Source organism: Capricornis sumatraensis, chromosome 14 (assembly GCF_032405125.1).
Source record: "Capricornis sumatraensis isolate serow.1 chromosome 14, serow.2, whole genome shotgun sequence".
NCBI lineage: Eukaryota > Metazoa > Chordata > Mammalia > Artiodactyla > Bovidae > Capricornis > Capricornis sumatraensis.
In genome coordinates, this window is record NC_091082.1 from 68,088,931 (window position 1) to 68,109,287 (window position 20,357).

General features: G+C 38.5%; 1 protein-coding gene and 1 pseudogene across 1 annotated transcript in view; both read left to right on the forward strand.

Annotated features, from left to right (window-relative positions):
* Nucleotides 1-20,357, forward strand: part of TDRD5 (tudor domain containing 5) — a 78,165-nt gene that overhangs the window by 38,227 nt on the left and 19,581 nt on the right. The window contains exons 6-10 of the mRNA XM_068985784.1: nt 6,849-7,002; nt 8,035-8,222; nt 9,386-9,606; nt 14,301-14,513; nt 15,217-15,283. Coding sequence (XP_068841885.1) covers nt 6,849-7,002; nt 8,035-8,222; nt 9,386-9,606; nt 14,301-14,513; nt 15,217-15,283 — 843 coding nt within the window. The remainder of the gene's footprint in view (nt 1-6,848; nt 7,003-8,034; nt 8,223-9,385; nt 9,607-14,300; nt 14,514-15,216; nt 15,284-20,357) is intronic.
* On the forward strand, nt 4,268-5,046 carry LOC138090668 (serine-threonine kinase receptor-associated protein pseudogene; annotated as a pseudogene).

A 20,357-nucleotide genomic window follows, 5' to 3' on the forward strand; every position in this document is an offset into this window, starting at 1 on the left:
ACAAAATAGAAAGCCCAGAGATAAATCCGTGTACCTATGGACACCTGATCTTTGACAAAGGAGGCAAAAATATACAATGGAGAAAAGACCATCTCTTTAACAAATGGTGCTGGGAAAACTGGTCAACCACCTGTAAAAGAATGAAACTAGAACACTTTCTATCACCATACACAAAAATAAACTCAAAATGGATTAAAGATCTAAATGTAAGACCAGAAACTATAAAACTCCTGAAGGAAAACATAGGCAGAACACTCTCTGACATAAATCACAGTAGGATCCTCTATGACCCACCTCCCAGAGTAATGGAAATAAAAGCAAAAATAAACAAATAGGACCTAATTAAATTTAAAAGCTTTTACACAACAAAGGAAACTATAAACAAGGTGAAAAGACAGCCTTCAGAATGGGAGAAAATTATAGCAAATGAAGCAACTGATAAAGAATTAATCTTAAAAATACACAAGCAACTCCTACAGCTCAATACCAGAAAAGTAAACAACCCAATGAAAAAATGGGCCAAAAAACTAAACAGACATTTCTCCAAAGAAGACATACAGATGGCTAATAAACACATGAAAAGATGCTCAACATCACTCATTATCAGAGAAATGCAAATCAAAACCACAGTGAGATACCATCTCACGTTGGTCAGAATGGCTGCTATCAAAAAGTCTACAAACAATAAATGCTGGAGAAGGTGTGGAGAAAAGAGAACCCTCTTACACTGTTGGTGGTAATGTAAACTAGAATGGCCATTATGAAGAACAATGTGGAGGTTCATTAAAAACCTGGAAACAGAACTGCCAGACCACCCAGCAATCCTGCTGCTGAGCATACACACCAAGGAAACCAGAATTGAAGGAGACACGTGTATCCCAATGTTCATTGCAGCACTGTTTACAATAGCTAGGACATGGAAGCAACCTAGATGTGCCTTGGCAGACAAATGGATAAAGTTGTGGTACATATACACAATGGAATATTACTCAGCTATTAAAAAGGCATTTGAGTCAGTTCTAATGAGGTGGATGAAACTGGAGCCTATTACTCAGAGTGAAGTAAGTCAGAAAAATACCAATACAGTATATTAATGCATATATATAGAATTTAGAAAGATGACAACAACGACACTATATGCAAGACACAAAAGGGACAGCAAAAGAGATATAGAGAACAGATTTTTGGACTCTATGGGAGAAGGCGAGGGTCAGATGATTTGAGAGAATAGTGTTGAAACGTGTATATTACCGTATGTGAGATAGATGACCAGTCCAAGTTTGGTGCGTGAAACAGTGCACTGTTCACTCAAACAGTTCACTCAAAGCCAGTGCACTGAGACAACCCAGAGGGATAGAATGGTGAAGGAGGTGGGAGGCAGGTTTGGGACAGGGGTGACGTGTACACCCATGGCTGACTCATGTCAGTGTATGGCAAAACCCACTACAGTATTGTAATTAGCCTCCAATTATAATAAATAAATTAATTTTTTAAAAAATAAAAAGGAATGACAAGATAGTAGGAGAAAATAGTAAAGTCAAAATAGTAAGAGACAAGAAATTATAAAATCAAGACTAGACATTAATAAAATAGCAACAATTAAGAAAGCCAATATTGATTGCAAGATCCCAAAATTGATGAACCATTAGCTAGTTAAATTAGGAAAAAAGAGGACACAAATACCAAAGTCAGGAAAGAGATTATATCATTATCATCTTACAGATGTTAAAAGGACAATAAGAAACAACTGTGCCTATCATTTGACAACTTAATGGAATGGAAAAATTCCTCAAAAGACATGAATTACCCAATTGAGACAAGATGAAATAGAAAATCTGAATATCCCTATATCAAAGAAATGAATTTTTGTTATTTAAAAACAATAAAAAACAAAAAGAATAAAGTCTGACACTGTTTCCATTGTTTCCCCATCTATTTCCCATGAAGTGATGGGACCAGATGCCATGATCTTCGTTTTCTGAATGTTGAGCTTTAAGCCAAGTTTTTCACTCTCCTCTTTCACTTTCATCAAGAGGCTTTTTAGTTCCTCTTCACTTTCTGCCATAAGGGTGGTGTCATCTGCATATCTGAGGTTATTGATATTTCTCCCGGCAGTCTTGATTCCAGCTTGTGTTTCTTCCAGTCCAGCATTTCTCATGATGTACTCTGCATATAAGTTAAATAAGCAGGGTGAATTTGTTAAGGTCAAAGATAAAATGTTAAAAATATATATTGTATTATATATTAACAAAAAAATAATATGTGAAAAAAAGTGAAAGAGGAGAGTGAAAAAGATTAGTAATAAAGTCAAATAGATTTATTTTTTACTGTCTAAAAATAGGAAAAGGAGTATGTCAAGGCTGTATATTGTTACCCTGCTTTTGAATTGATGCTTTTGAACTCTGGTGTTGGAGAAGACTCTTAAGAGTCCCTTGGACTGCAAGGAGATCCACCAGTCCATCCTAAAGGAGACCAGTCCTGGGTGTTCACTGGAAGGACTGATGCTGAAGCTGAAACTCCAATATTTTGGCCACCTCATGCAAAGAGTGCACTCATTGGAAGAGACCCTGATGCTGGGAGGGATTGGGGGCAAGAGGAGAAGGGGACGACAGAGGATGAGATGGATGGCATCACCGACTCGATGCACATGAGTTTGGGTAAACTCTGGGAGTTGGTGATGGACAGGGAGGCCTGGTGTACTGTGATTCATGGGGTCGCAAAGAGTTGGACACGACTGAGTGACTGAACTGAACAGAACGGAACTGAAGCCCATCCAATATATTTAATTTTGTGAGTACATATGATGTTAAAAACTAATTGGTTATCATGGAAGATGATGGAGAACTAATTCATTTGCTTAAAAAATGGTAAAGAGAAAGAGCCAGTTGCTTATCTTGGCTTTCCTGAATGCACTGGTAGGACTGGGTAACTAAGTAACAGATGAGGGGACCATATCTCTATAAAATATTCCAACTAAATAATGAAAAAGAATCGATAGATTAGAATATCACTATATTAAAACTCAATAAATAGTAAATCAGGCATTGACCAGTAATGGCTACAATAACAGCACCAACATAGAGACAGCCAGACACTATGTGTTCTTTTTAGAATATGACATCACCAGCAGCTTTGTTAAAGGGGTGGAGCATGAGTCTGATCAAGCCTCTGGGTCCAGCTACCAATTTGCGAAAAATAGAGTTTGCACTATGAAAGTGTCATCTGCAAAATCTACTCTGAGAAAATTAAATCATATAATACATTTGAAAACATAAACTCTTAGGAAAACATAAGATAACTAAAATGGATTGGAGATGGAAGAGAGTGGAAGTAGAAATAAATGTCAGTTGCTTCCTTACTTATGGTGGGAGTATATAGAGAAGATAGCATAAGAAAGGTATTAGGGCAGTGTGTCTGATATGTCAGCTGATGGACTAAACTAATTTACTAAAAGATTCTGAGGATCACAAAGCAAAACTCAACTATGTTTCATGTACTGATTTGGAAATATCTCCGTATTAACGCATTAAAAGATACAACAGATATAATCTATTATGCTAAAGGATGATGTATATTCAAGTTTTGACAGTTTCTGGCAAGTTTCACAGAAGAATCTGCTGGTGATGGTTTCCACACGAAACTACTAATAGTGGTTACCTTCAAGGAGGTGCTCTCCTGGTCAGCTGAGAAATAGGAGTGGACTGGAGACTTAGTTTTTGCTATATACCTTTGAAAAACTTCCCAATATCACTTACTCAAAAAATCAATAACTTATAGTTAAAAAAAATCCTTCCAAGCCTAGTCTTATGTTCAGCTGAATTGCACATTCATAGTACTAGGCACTTACAGAGAAGGGAAAGAAACCCTTAAAGAGACTAATGAACATAAAAAGGAAAGAAGCCATAGTATGTAATGTACAAAGAAGTAAGTAGAGGTATCAAATCTAATTCATTACCACCCTTCCTCTGTCCTCTACCAGTTCTTTCTCTCTCAGGATAATCATGATTGGCTACATAATGACTGTTTTAAACTATGACTTGACTGATACAGGGCAACACATTTGCAAGTGTCCTGGGAGAAGTCATAAAGAGTTGACTTGGATCTGAGAGCATTACAGCAACAAGAAGTACGCACTGCAGAAATCCTACCCTTTGGGCTTGGAGGCAGTGACTGGGAAGGTGGAGATGGAACTGGCAGGGCCAGTGAGCACTGAGCCCCTTGAGCCCTGGAGGGTAACTGAGCTGGCTGGTGCGCTGGCAGCCATGTGATGGGTCAGGCCGGTGTTCAGCATCAGCATTCAGGATGCCTGCGGGGCGCTGTTCATGTCCAGCAGGCTGGTTTCAGCTTTCAGGATGCCTGCGGGGTGCTGTTCGTGTCCATGTTCTTCAGGTCCAAGGACGATGACAAGATGGTCTTCCAGACAGAACCTAAGGAAATCAATGGTCATACCTCTGGCATTAAAAAGGCTCCGTGGTGATAAACAGATCCTTTCAGCTGGTGATAAAACTGTTCTACTTCGGGATCACACGACTATGACAGAGGTGAAATCTCTAAGTTTTGACGTCTTTAGTAGTATGGGATGTATTCCTAAGGGAATGTCTGGTAATAACGTATGGACCATCTGTTGCTTTTCATAGTGCAGTAAGTTTGGACTCAAATCATTTGAAGCTCCTGCAACCATCAATTCTGCATCTCTTCACCCTGAGAATTTCTTGTAGCACCAAGTGAAGGTTTTAAACCTTATAAATATGATTATAATAGTGAAGATGAATTATAATCCTACAAAGGACACTTTGGTCCCATTCACTGTATGAGGTTTAGGTCTGATGGAGAACTCTGTGCCAGTGGTTCTGAAGATGGAACGTAGAGACTGTGGCAGATTATGGTAGGAAAACCTATGGTCTTTGGAAAGGTGTGCTTCCTGAAGATAGTAGTGAGCTGGCAAAGCTGAGGATCCGTTTTTCAGAGGCAACAGAAGAGATAGAAGAAATTGCTTCAGAGAATTCAGATTCCATCTATAGTTCAACTCCTGAAGTTATGGCCTGAGCGTCAGACAGATGCCACAGATAGTACACAGCTTACAGACTAAAGCAGAGAAAAGCATCGGCCTCCGAGTTACTGTCTGCTTAAGGCAAACATGAGCAGTGAATAATGAGGAATATGAATAAGCTCCAGTGCTGGAATTTACCAACTTGGTGATAACTATGAGTGAAAACACAAGAGTATCAGATTAAGACAGATGGAGTTGTCCTCTTGTAGTCTGATGGTCTGTTGTCTTTTTAAAGAATATATGTAAGCCAACATTCAGTTTCTCTTATTACAGTTAGATTTCTGGTAGCTGTTTCTGTTATGAAGAGCGGAAATGTATTGGGTAATTTTTCTGACTCTTCCCTTAAAGCAGAAAGTTGGGTTTGCTTGTTTGCTTTAATTGTAAAGAAGAGGGAATACATGATAAAGCAACGGGTTTGACATCTCTTTCATTGTACACTACTTCTGAACATCTAATTGTTTTGCCTTGTCTCAATAAAATGCCTCTGAAACAAAGACATCCCACCGTTTGTCAAGGGTCAGTCCTCTAAAAGTGTTTGCACTGTGTGTTCCTGTCGATCTTCTCCAAGGTGATTAAGTCAGGGCAAGGATTTATTTCCTACCAACACCTAATTAGGCTTCCCAGGTGGTACAGTGGTAAAGAATCCTCCTGCCAATGCAGGAGAAGCAAGGGACGTGGGTTCAATCTCTGGGTTGGGAAGATCCCCTGGAGGAGGAAATGGCAACCCAATCCAGTATTCTTGCCTGGAAAATTCCATGGACAGAGGAGCCTGGTGAGCTACAGTCCATGGGGTTGCAAAGAGTTGGAATGTGACTGAACCTAATCAAAAGGAAGAGAGCAAGAAACATGGTTAGCTCAACTGCTTTACCTTGGTTAGGGAGACAAAAGATTTAAGAATTCAGACCTTTTCGTTGGAGATCTTGATTAACAAGGAATTCTCAGGTGGCTCAATGGTGAGAAATTCACCTGCCAGTGCAGGAGACACAGAAGACGTGGGTTTGATCCCTGGGTCAGGAAGATCCCCTGGAGGAAGAAATGGCAACCCACTCCAGTATTGTTGCCTGAGAAACCCCATGAACAGAGGAACCTGGCAGACTACAGTCTGTGGAGTCACAAAGAGCCGGACACGACTGAGCAACTACACACACACTCACTCTATTAGCAAGGACAAACCTAACTAATTCACTGTGCAGTTTAAACCAGACATATTTGTTATTTATTTTATATATATTATCTTCTGTGTCTATTTGGTATAATTCTTCTTTTTTCCAAGTTAAGAAAATCAGTGTGCTGTAGAAAATACACTTACACTTACCTATTTATCCCAACTTCAAGGGCGAAATAATAAGCATAGTTTTAAGGAAACATTTAAAAATAGTATTATTTTATTGCATGTGAAAAGTGGTAGTGAATATTCTTTCTGTGAACATAGAGAAATATCAACAGTTTTATTAGGATTTCTGTATTTTGTGTGTTCCCCTCTTTTTTAAAAGACTTTTGCTTTATAATCATACATTGTGAAAAATGAGAGGTAAAAATGGCTTCTAATTTTCTGTTTAATTACCATGTGCTCTAAAAGGAACTTGAAGGTGGCCTAGAAGTTTATGGTGAGGGATTATAGGTTGCTTGGTTTGTATTATACTCACGTGGAAGCAAGTGTTTATTGAATGCTGAATTTACTCACCCCTATAAATTTTGTTTGGAGTCCAAGTCCAAATTAAAGCATTGTCCTTGAAGCATTTGTATATGCTATATTCCTTGTTTTTCTTTTTTTTGTTTTGTTTTGTTTTTGTGACAGTTAATTTTTAAAGAGCAACTTTCACCCAAAAAACTGGGCTTCTTAAATGTAATAGAGCTTGTTGGAGCACTTAGTGACATTCTCCATGTTGAGTTCAGGGAAGGAGAACAAGACTTGCTGGTGTTTGATGCTGATATGAAGCCTCTAGCATCTGGTGAGTTGTATTACAGTATGATGCAAACCTGATGTTTAATTATCTCTGTAAGGACAAGGAAAAAGAACGCATCGTTTAGGTAACAATCTTAATTGTAATCACATCAACCAAACAGATCACATGTTAGCCTTGAAAATGTTTCGTATATAATAACCTCCTTCCTGATGATGTATGTTGTAATAATGCTGCTATATTAAAATCTGAGTTTTTAAAGTTTCCTTTCTTCATTGTTTAGATTTTTTTAATAATTCTGAAGAAATAAGTTTTCTGAGATGATGCTGTCACCGGGAAACACTAGGTAGTCCAGTGGCTCTTAACTCAGTTGTTCAGCACTGAGCAGTCTGTGTAATTCTTTTATGTAATTACATTATAGTCCATTTAACCAGTCTCCTATCAATGGACATGTAGAGAGTATCTCCTTTTTTGTATTATAAAATATATAGTGTTCAATATCCTTGTGCCTACATCTTTGTATGGTTACTAGTATATTTCTTTAGGAGCTGCTATGGTTTTATGTCTATCTGAAATCCATTTTAGTGTATCAACCTCTTATAATTGTCATAAACATATAAATTTGAACAAAATATGTGATTGGTTTGGGAATTCCCTAAAAATTAAGAGATTGTGTTATGGAACATTAAGTGGTTACATACATTGAGGTTCTGTTGTACATTAGTAGTACAAGTAGTTATACTGTACATTAAGCAACAGTGAATGTTCACAGCTAAAGTTGAACAAGAAATAAATTGAAATAAGGATGTTGAAAAATAAAACCTTTCACCAAAGTTCAAAAAACCTTACCAGACTTCTCTTCCAACCTCCTCCTCCATCATAAATAATGTAAGATTTGTTCCCATCTGGAACTTCCCTTGTGTCTCTCCATACTGAAAGGTCTGCAAAGACAGGTTCGTATCTATCATTATCTGCCCAGTGCCTGGCACATAGAATGTGCTTAGTAATAGTGTACAGGTTATTTTAATAGATACACATAGGTTTCTCTATTGGTCATTTCAGATGGATCTGTGTCATCAGTCAGAAATTCATTTTTACAATCAGATAAGAAAATAGAAACCAAAGCTTGTGTGTCCAGTCCCCCTAGAAATTCACTGTCTACTGCTGTTATCAAGGAGACTACTTGGGATTGCCCTTCAAAAAACCATAAGGAACCGGAACAGAAGATTTTCAAGAAGCCTAATCTGGTGGTAAAACCTTTGCAGCTGGTGAGTATGGTTTGATGTCTGTCTTCAAGTACTGGAGATTCAGCATTATGAAAAGTAACTGAATGAGTGTTTCTTTAGACAAAATTTCTGTTTGAGAAAAACTCTTATTTCTAGACATATGATTTTTTAGACAAGACCAGAACTTTGGTCTGAAGTCATCTTATACAGTGTTCATTCTGGTTTTCAGTCTTTTATATAACTAGCTTTCCTTGAGTCTCATTTCAGAGTTTTCAGTTGGCTTTGAAGACTTGACTGTTGTTTGAGGATGACATTGCTTGACAGACATTGATTCTCTGTCCATGTGTTTCTGTAGGCTTGAAAACCCTTCAGGGCTTCAGAGGGAAGAACTGAGAAGCTTGGCTGTAACCGTATTCTCAATACTTAGCTGTAGGTTGCCCCTGCACCTAGCCTCAGTTGTAGGGTGCTTTTCTCTTTTATTTGATCTCCACACACACACACTTCTCCGCTTTTGTGTTCTCATCTCCTGTTAGTTATTTTGTCATTATTAAGAAATTAGTTGCTTCCTCTTCTTCGCTTTTGCCCTTCATACCTGGTTTCTTTCATGGAGGGAAAACATTTTGTTTGGAGAGGCTGCTGTATTTTCTAGAGGATGATAGAAAAGCCTAAAGGAAAATACTATATTTTAGAGTGAAAGTGTTTGAGAAGCCCCATTTTTGGTTGGAAGAGTAGTCTGAAATTTAATCCATTCTTTCAAGTTGCCTTTGTTGGTAGGGTTGGTTAGGATGAGGCTGTATCTTATTTAGGCTGTAACTTAGTTCACCCTAAGTATTTGAAGCACCATGTTTTCAGTTTTGTACAGGGCAGTTGTGTGCGACACACTTTTAACTCTCTCTATGTACTTTACTTTTAACTCTCTTTATGTACTTTAACTCTCTTTATGTACAGTACTTTTTGTACTTTAGGTAAGGATCATCTTGGAAATTGTTTTAAAGGCATAACTGTGGGTCTCACTTCCAGATATTCTGAATCACTGAATCTGGGCTAGAGCCTAAGAATTTTCATTTTTATAATTTGCCAGGTGTTTCTAGTAAAGGTAACTCATGAAATATACTTTTAAGAAACATTGTCAAAGTTTGACATGTTACTCAAAGATTTATAGTGGTTTCTTTTCTTTCTTTTTTTTTTTTTTTTTTAATTTGTAGCAAGTAGAAATGAACAAATCCCAGCTCAACTTGGCAATGGCAAATCATGACATCCCACCAGATGCTGTGCGGGACAAGAAATTATGCAGACTGCCCCCATTAGATACCAGTACCCTCGTGGGTGTCTTTGTGGAGTATATCCTCTCTCCTAGTCAATTCTACATCCGAATCTACAGCAGGAATTCATCAGAGTTACTTGAGGACATGATGATTGAAATGCGGTAGGATTCTGTTATTTTCAATGTATTTTTCACGTACATTGTTAAGTCAGTTCTCAAACATTTTGGTCTCAGGGGTTTTAAAAATTAAGCACTCAGAAGAGCCTTTGCTTATCAGTATTTATTGTACCAAAAATAAAACAGTGAGAATGTAAAATATTGCTTAAAAATCATGATAAGTTCATTTTTCTGAATATAATATTTTTATGGAAAATAGCTGTAGTTGGCTTACTAGAAGAAAGTTGTATTTCAGTATCTGCTTCTGCTTTTAATTTCTTGAGATACATTCTTTTGGTGAAAGCTTATGAAAACATCTGGCCTCAAATAGGTACATAGTTGGGAAAAAGAGTATTTTAACAGCCTTTTCAGGAAATTGTGAATATTATTTTGATAGTATATGAAACCTTGACAAGTAGTGGTTTCTTATGGTTTGATGTAATGTAGAATTTGAACTTTTCAAACTCTTACTATGTTAAAATCCATTTTTTAACTTTGCACTTTGAATGGATCCAGGATTAGCTATATAATTGCAGGCTCTAGTGCAAAATTGACATGCAAGACTTATTGTTTAAAAATGAAGAATTTCAAAACAGCAGTAGCAGAGCATTATTAGAGTAAACATTCAGTTCAGTTCAGTCACTCAGTCGTGTCTGACTCTTTGCAACTGCAGCACGCCAGGCTTCTCTGTCCATTGCCAACTACCAGAGCTTGCTCAAACTCATATCCATTGAGTTGGTGATGCCATCCAACCATTTCATCCTCTGTCACCTCCTTCTCCTCCTGTCTTCAGTCTTTCCCAGCATCAGGGCCTTTCCAATGAATCAGTTCTTTGCACCAGGTGGCCGAAGTATTGGAGCTCAAGCTTCAGCATCAGTCCTTCCAATGAATATTCAGGACTGATTTCCTTTAGGATGGACTGGTTGGATCTCCTTGCAGTCCAAGGGACTCTCAAGAGTCTTCTCCAACACCACAGTTCAAAAGCATCAATTCTTTGGCACTCAGCTTTCTTTATGACCCAACTCTAACATCCATACATGACTACTAGAAAAACCACAGCTTTGACTAAACGGACCTTTGTTGGCTAGTGAAGTTGCTCAGTCGTCTCCGACTTTTTGTGACCCTGTGGACTGTAACCTACCAGTATCCTCTGTACATGGGATTTTCCAGGCAAGAATACTGGAGTGGGTTGCCATTTCCTTCTCCAGGGTATCTTCCTAACTCAGGGATCAAACCAGGGTCTCCTGCATTGCAGGCAGATGCTTTACCATCTGAGCCACCAGGGAAACCTTGCTGAAGGTTTGTCGGCAAACCTTTGTAATATTCTGCCTAGGTTGGTCATAGCTTTTCTTGCAAGGAGCAGGTGTCTTTTAATTTCATGGCTGCATTCACCGTCTGCAGTGGTTTTGAAGCCCAAGAAAATAAAGTCTGACACTGTTTCCACTGTTTCCCCATCTATTTCCCATGAAGTGATGGGACCAGATGCCATGATCTTCATTTTCTGAATGTTGAGCTTTAAGCCAACTTTTTCACTCTCCTCTTCTACTTTCATCAAGAGGCTCTTTAGTTCCTCTTCGCTTTCTGCCATAAGGGTGATGTGATCTGCATATCTGAGGTTATTGATGTTTCTTCCGGCAATCCTGATTCCAGCTTGTGCTTCATCTACCCTGGCATTTCACATGATGTACTCTGCATGTAAGTTAAACAACCTGGGTGACAATATACAGCCTTGACGTACTCCTTTTCAACTTTGGAACTGGTCTGTTGTTCCATGTCCAGTTCTAACTGTTGTTTCTTGACCTGAATACAGATTTCTCCATAGGCAGTTAAGGTGGCCTGGTATTCCCATCTCTTGAAGAATTTCCCACAGTTTGTTGTGATCCACACAGTCAAAGGCTTTGGAGCAGTCAATAAAGCAAAAGTAGATGTTTTTCTGGAACTTGCTTGCTTTTTCTGTGATCCAGTGGATGTTGGCAATTTGATCTTTGGTTCCTCTGCCTTTTCTGAATCTAACTTGAACATCTGGAAGTTCTTGGTTCATGTATTGTTGAAACATAGCTTGGAAAATTTTGAGCATTGCTTTGCTAGCATGTGAGATGAGTGCAATTGTGCAGTAGGTTGAACATGCTTTGGCATTGCCTTTCTTTGGGATCGGGATGAAAACTGACCTTTTCCAGTCCTGTGGCCACTGCTGAGTTTTCCAAATTTGCTGGCATACTGAATGCAGCACTTGTACAGCATCATCTTTTGGGACTTGAAATAGCTCCACTGGAATTCCATCACCTCCACTAGCTTTGTTGGTAGTGATGCTTCCTAAGGCCTACCTGACTTTGGACTCCAGGATTTCTGGATCATGAAGATCCTTTTTGTATAATACTTCTGTTTATTCTTGCCACCTCTTCTTAATATCTTCTGCTTCTGTTAGGTCCATACCGTTTTTGTCTTTTATTGTGCCCATCTTTGCATGAAATGTTCCCGTGGTATCTCTAATTTTCTGGAAGAGATCTCTGGTCTTTCCCATTCTATTGTTTTCCCCTATTTCTTTGCATGGATCCCTGAGGAAGGCTTTCTTATCTCTCCTTGCTATTCTTTGAAACTCTGCATTCAAATGGGTATATCTTTCCTTTTCTCCTTTGCTTTTAGCGTGTCTTCTTTTCTTAGCTGTTTATAAGGCCTCCTCAGACAACGATTTTGCCTTTCTTTTTCTTGGGAATGGTCTTGATCACTGCCTCCTGTACAGTGTCACAAACCTCCGTCCATAGTTCCTCAGGCACTCTTTAACTATCAGATCTAATCTCTTGAGTGTGTTTGTAGAGATACAAAATAAATTACTCTTATATGTGGCACCAATGTAAAAATCAGATTGCTGTTCATGAATAAATCTAGTGAATGAAAATGTAAACATTTTACATAGTGTTTACTAACAAAAAACATCATTATTCAATAGAATAATGTATAAGTAAGCATAGAGACCTTCTAAGTGTGGACTCAATGGAACTGGCCCTCAATTTTACCACCATTTGTGATTTTAAAACATCATGCATTGGTCTTTTGGAAAATACTGGTGCGGTGAGTTATATACATCTTCCAAATGTGGATGTTTCATCACACAATATATTTTTAAAAAATCACACTCATCAGTATCTCTGATATCATCAGAAGAGTATTATGTATTAGGAAGCTGTCAAGCTCACAGTGCTAGATGTAACATTTCAAAAATTTTAATTGGAAAGGTTTGAATTTTATCATTGACAATAAATACTGTAAGTGTTTTCCTGGAAGTGACAAGCCCACTTCATTCTTGAGAAAGTGTGAGTCAAATACCCAAATTTGAATAAACATAGTTTCTGAGTGGACCTTTCAAGCAAAAATGGTGTTTAATAGTGTCTTATTCATCTTCCAACTAAAAACAATACTCCACACGCACATACACACACGCAGAACAGCTGGTTCAGTTCACAACTGAAATCCGTAAGTGCTTTTCCTTAAGGCAACTTAGGAAGCATTGTACTTCCATTTTTGTTACAGAGAATATTGAAAAGATAGTCACTCTGTGTTTGAGATTTAATACACTTAATAATTTTTATTGCTTTATCATGGACATTCTTAAGTTAAATTAGCCTTTTTTTTCTTTAAAAAAATTTAATTGGAATGCATGGCAGTGAAAAATAAATGACTGCTAGTACAGTTGAATCAGAGAAGGCAATGGCACCCCACTCCAGTACTCTTGCCTGGAAAATCCCATGGACGGAGGAGCCTGGTAGGCTGCAGTCCATGGGGTTGTGAAGAGTCGGACATGACTGAGCGACTTCACTTTCACTTTTCACTTTCATGCATTGGAGAAGGAAATGGTAACCCACTCCAGTGTTCTTGCCTGGAGAATCCCAGGGATGAGGTAGCTTGGTGGGCTGCTGTCTCTGGGGTCGCACCGACTGGAGCAACTTAGCAGCAGCAGCAGCAGTAGTACAGTTGAATGTCACTGGTTTGATTCAGCAAAGGCACCTGGAGTTTTACCCTTTTGTAAAACTTTGTAAAAGCAAAGGCACCATTGCTTTTATACCATCAATGCAAATGTTAACCCAGTGAAAAGGGCAAATAATTATTTTCATAATAATACAATATATTAAAATAGCTTTGATCTTATGAACTCTTTGAAAGTATGTCAGGGTCCCAGGAATTTGTAAACTGCACTTGGAGAATTACCGCTCTAAATTATCTTTTTTCTATTGAATAATGATGTTTTTTGTTAGTAAACACTATGTAAAATGTTTACATTTTCATTCACTAGATTTATTCATGAACAGCAATCTGATTTTTACATTGGTGCCACATATAAGAGTAATTTATTTTGTATCTCTCCAAAAGCATACTGTGTTTTTACTAAGTAGACTGTATCACTATATTATATATATCACTATATTATATACTGTATCACTATATATATGTATCCAAGAATACTTGGTATAATGTTAATAATGATCACTTAGTAAATTTCTATTTGAAGAATTTTATTGGTAAAGAGAAAGAATTTGGACATGAAAAAGAAAATTAATTGGTATCAGTAATAAGCATTACCAAATCAGAAAAAGTGAGAATTTTTCTTTGCCTCTTGCCAAGACTTTCCTGCTCTTGATAACATCAGTAAAACTGATCTTTAATTTTTTTCTTTTTCTATGGATTTCTTTTATGGAATTCTGCAGGCGCTGTTATTCTAATCAGTTGGTTTCTGATCGATATGCCATGCCAGAGTGTTTTATCCAGCCAGGACATCTCTGTTGTGTAAGGATTTCTGAGGATAAGTGGTGGTATCGGGTCATTATCCATCGAATTCTTGGGAAACAGGAAGTTGAAGTGTTCTATCCAGATTTTGGAAACATTGGAACTGTTCAGAAGTCTTCCCTGAGGTTCCTCAAGTGAGTTAATAAGTTCATTAAGAACAATTTAGGTTTGAACCATAATGCTGGAGCTGTGGGGAGTGAGGACCTCTCTTCCTTTTCTCCTGCCTCCGTCCTTTCTACCCCTTTCTTCTGAGTGCAGATTTGGCAAATGGTCATTTAGTTTCACAGCTGGATTACAATCTCTTGTGTTTTCTGTCACATGACTGTGAATCTGAATGGACCATGAGACTAAATTTCATCCTCTTATTAAGAAAATGATGCTTTGGGTCATGCTAAGAGTTGCATTTATATATCATGAAGTTTGGACTGTTTCCACCTATATTTAAATTTCATGGTTTCAAAGACTTGTTATGTTTTACAAATTTGTTTCTTAGACATTAGTGTGAAGTGGTAAGACATTTCATGTAAAAATGCATGCATTAAATACTCTGAGATGGTGTAAAAAACTGAAATCAAGAAGTGGATAAGACTTGCACCACAGCTACTGAAGCCCACATGCCTGGAGTTCGTGCTTTACAACAAGAGAAGCCACCTCAGTGGGAAGCCCGCGCACTGCAGTGAAGAGCAGCCGCCACTTGCTGCAACTAGGGAAAGCCCACATGCAGCAAGAAGATCTAGCACAGCCAGAAATACATAATTTTTTTTTAAAGAAAGGGATAAGAGATTCCATAAAATGCAGTTTAAAAATATTAAATATTCATATATTTGTCTGTTGCAGGTGCTGCTACACAAAGCTTCCTGCTCAGGCTATCCCTTGTTCTTTGGCATGGGTGAGACCAGTAGAGGTATGTTTGTTTGCTCCCCATTTAATAAGCAAACATTTGATGCCAAGAACAATTCTAAGTTCTCAGGATAAAAAAATAAAACACGAAAAAGAAAGTCATTATAGACAGAATGGGAGAAAGGCATGTAGACAAAAATAATTGTACTGTGTCAGATTTCCTAGGGAGTTTTATAGTGTATGACAGAAATACAGAAGGAACAGCCCTTGTTTCTGTTCAAGGTAATCAGAGACGGTGTCTTACAAGAGGTGACATTTGCATGAAACTTTGAAGGAGGATTAGCACCATAACTGAACAAACAAGAAAGACATTCCAGGCGAAGAAAGAGTAGCATGAAGTATCTCAAATTTGAGGAATTTTAAGTGGTTCTGTTTGGCTATGTAATAGAGGATGAGCCGCAGTTGGTGCATGGCAAATGATGTCAGAGAAACAGGAGACTAAGGTGGAGACCTGTAGCCATGTGCAGAAGTCTGGACATTGTCCTTTATTGTTTTAAAAACTTTTTTTTTTGTATTGGCGTATAGCTAGTTAACAAACAACGTTGTGATAGTTCAGATGGACACCAAAGGGATTCAGCCATACATATACATGTATTCATTCTCTCCCAAACTCCTGTCCCATCCAGGCTACCACATAACATTGAACAGAGTTCAATTATCTTAGGTTAGGTTGGGTATCTGTTTTAAATATAGCAGTGTGTACATGCTGGATGTTGTCCTTTAGTTTCTGGGGAGCAACTAAAGAGAACTGCCACAATCAGAAATACATTTTTAAAAGAGTTCTCTAGTGACATTGTTGTAGGAGATGTTTGGTATGGGGTGGAACAGAAGTCATTTTCATCCATATAGATACATATATTTGTGTAGTTATAATTATGCACCTAATTTTGTTTTTTTTTCCCTCAGAACTCTTAATTATCCATACTGTACACATTTATTATCCCATATTGGTCTGTTTAAATAACTTATCAGTAGCTTCCATTTGTTGTTGTTGTTCAGTTGCTAAGTTGTGCCTCACTCTTTGCGACCCCGAGGACTGCAGCACACCAGGCTTCCCTGTCTTTCACTGTCTCCCAGCGTGTGCTCAGATTCACGTCCACTGAGTCGGTGATGCGATTTAACCATTTCATCCTCTGCCACCCTCTTCTCCTTTTGCCTTCAATATAGTATTAGAACTATCTGCTAATGAAATTGAAGTTTACAAATTTACTCTTTAGGAAACAAAACTATATTATTGAGGTAACATTGATGTATAACATTATGTTTATAATGTTGATTTATAACATTATGTGTACAACATTGTATTTCCACTTCTATATACATATATCCTACCACGTACTCACTACCAAAAGTTTATTTTCCATCAGATGACCCAACTCCCTTTACCCATTTGCCCACCCCCTCTTCCCTCCCCTCTGATAACCATTACTCTGTTCTCCATATGTACATATTTGTGTGTTTGGTTTGTTCATTATTTTTTGCTTGTTTATTAGTTTTTAAATACTCTACAAGAGTGAAATCATGTGATATATGTCTTTATCCATCTGACTTATTTTATTTAGCATGAAGTGCTCAAGTTCAATCCATGTTGTTGCAAATGGTAAGGTCACATCTTTTTTTTTTTAATAGCTGAGCAGTATTCCATTATATTTATTTGCCACATTTTCTTTATCCTGCTGTTGATGGGCACTTCACTTGATTCATATCTTGGCTATTTAAATAATGCCAAAGAACGTGAGGGTGCAGATATATTTTCCGATTAGTGTTTTCATATTCTTTGGATAAATACCCAGAAGTGAGATAGCTGAATCATATGGTAGTTCTAGTCTTAATTTTTTGAGGAATCTCCATACTGTCTCTGTCTATCCACCAATTTACTTTCTCACCAGTACTGTATATGAGAGTTCCCTTTTCTCCACATCATTGCCAACACTTCTATTTCTTACCTTTTTGATAATAGCCATTCTTACAGGTGTAAGGTGCTGTCAAACTGTGCGTTTGATTTTCATTTCCATAATAATTAGTGCTGTTGAGTATCATTTCATGTACCTGTTGGCCATTTGTATATTGTCTTTGGAAAATGTCTCTTCAGTTTCTTTACCCATTTTCGAACCAGACTGTTTTTGTTGTTGTTGAGTTGTATGAGTTCTTTATATGCTTTGGATAAACCTCGTATCAGATATATCATTAGCAAAAATCTCCTGTTTGGTAGACAGTCTTGTTATATATGGAGAAGGAAATGGCACCCCACTCCAGTATTCTTGCCTGGAGAATCCCATGGACGGAGGAGCTTGGTGGGCTACAGTCCATGGGTCGCAAAGAGTTGGACACGAGGGAGCGACTTCACATTCACTTGTTATATTGCTAATTTCCTTTGCTGTGCAAAAGCTTTTTAGCTTGGTGTAGTGCCTTTTATTTATTTTTGCTTTTGTTTTCCTTGCCTGTGGAGACATATCTAAGGAGATATTGCTAAGACTGATGTCAAAGAGCATACTGCCTGTGTTTTCTTCCAGGAGCTTTATTTAGTCTCAGGTCTTACGTTTAGTCCCGGGCTTCCCTGATAGCTCAGTTGATAAAGAATCTGCCTGCAATGCAGGAGACCTGGGTGCGATCCCTGGGTGGGAAGATCCCCTGGAGAAGGGAAAGGCTACCCACTCCAGTATTCTGGCCTGGAGAATTCCAGAACTGTATAGTCCGTAGGGTCACAAAGAGTCAGACACTACTGAGTGACTTTCACTTACATTTACGTCTTTAGTCCCTTTTGAGTTGATTTGTGTGTATGGTGGGAGATAGTGGTCTGTGCTCTAGTTGCAGTATGTGGCTTCTGCTGTGGCTTCTCTTGTTGCGGAGCCTGGGCTCTAGGGTGCACAGGCTTCAGTGGTCGCAGCATTGAGGGCTCAGCAGTTGTGGCCCACAGACTTAGTTGCCCTTGCAGCATGTGTGATTTTCCCGGACCAGGGATCAAATCCATGTCCCCTGCATTGGCAGGTGGATTCTTAACCAGTGGACCACTGAGAAAGTCCTGTTTGGTTCTTTCTTTCTTTCTTTTTTTTTTTAGAGTTTCAATCTCTTAGGTGAAATATTCCTTCTGTTCATTAACTTTATTCATGAGCTCATTAAACTGCCTTTCTCACTGCTCATTGAATTTCTTCGTAACAGCTATTTTGAATTCTTTAACAGTTAAATTGAAGCATTCCATGACTTTGGTTTCTGGAGAACTGTTGCTGTCGTTTTGTGGTACAGTGTCGCTGTGAGTCTTGGCGGTGTTTGACGAGGTGTTCCCGAGCTGGTGTTGAATGACAGAGCAGGAGTTCGATTTCCTCCAGTAGGTGGCGCAATCATTTAAGTTTTTGGTTTCTTTTACCTGAGCACCCTCGTGTTGTATTTGAGAGTTGGCCCTTTCCAGCCTCCACCTTCCCTGTGAGAGGGGTGGCTCCATGCCTTGTTTGTCCCTGCTTTTTGTGCCACCAGGGTCTTCGCTGCCTTGCTTCTGCCGTAGCCGCTGTTGTCATCTGGCCTGTGGGCTCTTTGCTTGTGTCAGGGCTCCCCTTGAGACACAGGACCTGCTGAGGGGAGAGGTGATGAAGGGGGTGCAGGTGGGGTCGTGGGCTCCTCAGATGCTGGAGGGACAGGCTCCCAGGCCCTGCTGCCACTCCTGCTTGCGGCCGTGGGTGCCAGGGGCGGTCAGGTGGCCACAGTTGTGCGCACGGCCTTCCTTGTGGCTCCCAGGTTCTCCGCAGCTGTGTGTTCACGACCTCACCCAGAGGGCCAGGATGCCAGCATGCAGTCTGCAGTTCCCCTGCCCCTCTGTGCGTTTCAGTCCATCTCCCTTTGGGTGTGCAGATGTGTGGAATTCTGCAGTGCCCTGTGGTGCTGGGCAGAAGCACGTTTTGTGAGTTGTGGATGTTTCACTGGATATAGATTGAAGGAGAGAGGCAAAGGTAGTCTTTACTACTCTACCATGTTTCTGAAGTCTGAAAACTGTGTTCTTCGGTTTTAATATGTTTATGTGTTGATTTGTTCTTATGTATCCTACTTTGTGGTTCATTGGAATTTTTATCTGTGCATTTTTACTTTTCATTCAGTTCAGTTCTTAGCCATTATCCCCTCAGTTACTGTCTTTTCCCTATATTCATATTTATAGCCCTCCCCTGTTTCTCTCTTTTTGTAGAACCATAATTTAAAACATGGTAAACCTTCTCAGTTTGCCTGCCATATCTTTTAACCTCTGTTCTGTAGTCTATATGCATTTCTGTCTTCTGTGTTGCATTCTGGGTAATTTTTCTAAATTATCTTCCAGTTTACTAATTTTTTAGAAGTTTATTTTTTAATTGAAGGATAATTGCTTTACAGAATTTTGTTGTTTTCTGTCAGACATCAAAATGAATCAGCCATAGGTGTTTATTTTTTATTTCTACCTAATCTGTTACTGAATACACCTATTAGGGTTTGGGGACTTCCCTGGTGGCTCAGACGGTAAAGCATCTGCCTGCAGTGTGGGAGACCTGCGTTCAGTCCCTGGGTTGGGAAGATCTCCTGGAGAAGGAAATGGCTACCCACCCCATTATTCTTCCCTGGAAAACCCCATAGACGGAGGAGCCTGGTAGCCTACAGTCCATGAGGTCAAAAAGCGTCAGACACGACTGAGCGACTTCACTTTCACTTTCATTAGAATTTTACTTTTGGTTATTATTACTCTATTTTTACTTTCTAATTTCTAATTTGAATATTATTATATTTTTACTTTCTAAAAATTCTCTTGATTCTTTAATTCTGCTAGATTGATTTTTAATAGATTGCAGATCTCTACAGAAGCTTTCAAGTTAATTTCATTTTTTGTTTGTTTTTACATGTAGTAAGTTTATTTGTTTTGTAATTCATCTGGAAATTCAGATATCTAAAGTTTCTGAGATTTTGTATTAGTTATATTGTATTTGTGATTTGTTGTCTCTTTATATACTTTTTATCTTTGCCTATGTCCTGTTTATCGACTTTTAAAAAATTTTTTTGTAAAATTGGTTGGAATATAGATTGAGTTTGCCTGCCTCTAGAAAGATTTGCATTCTCTTCTGCCAGGT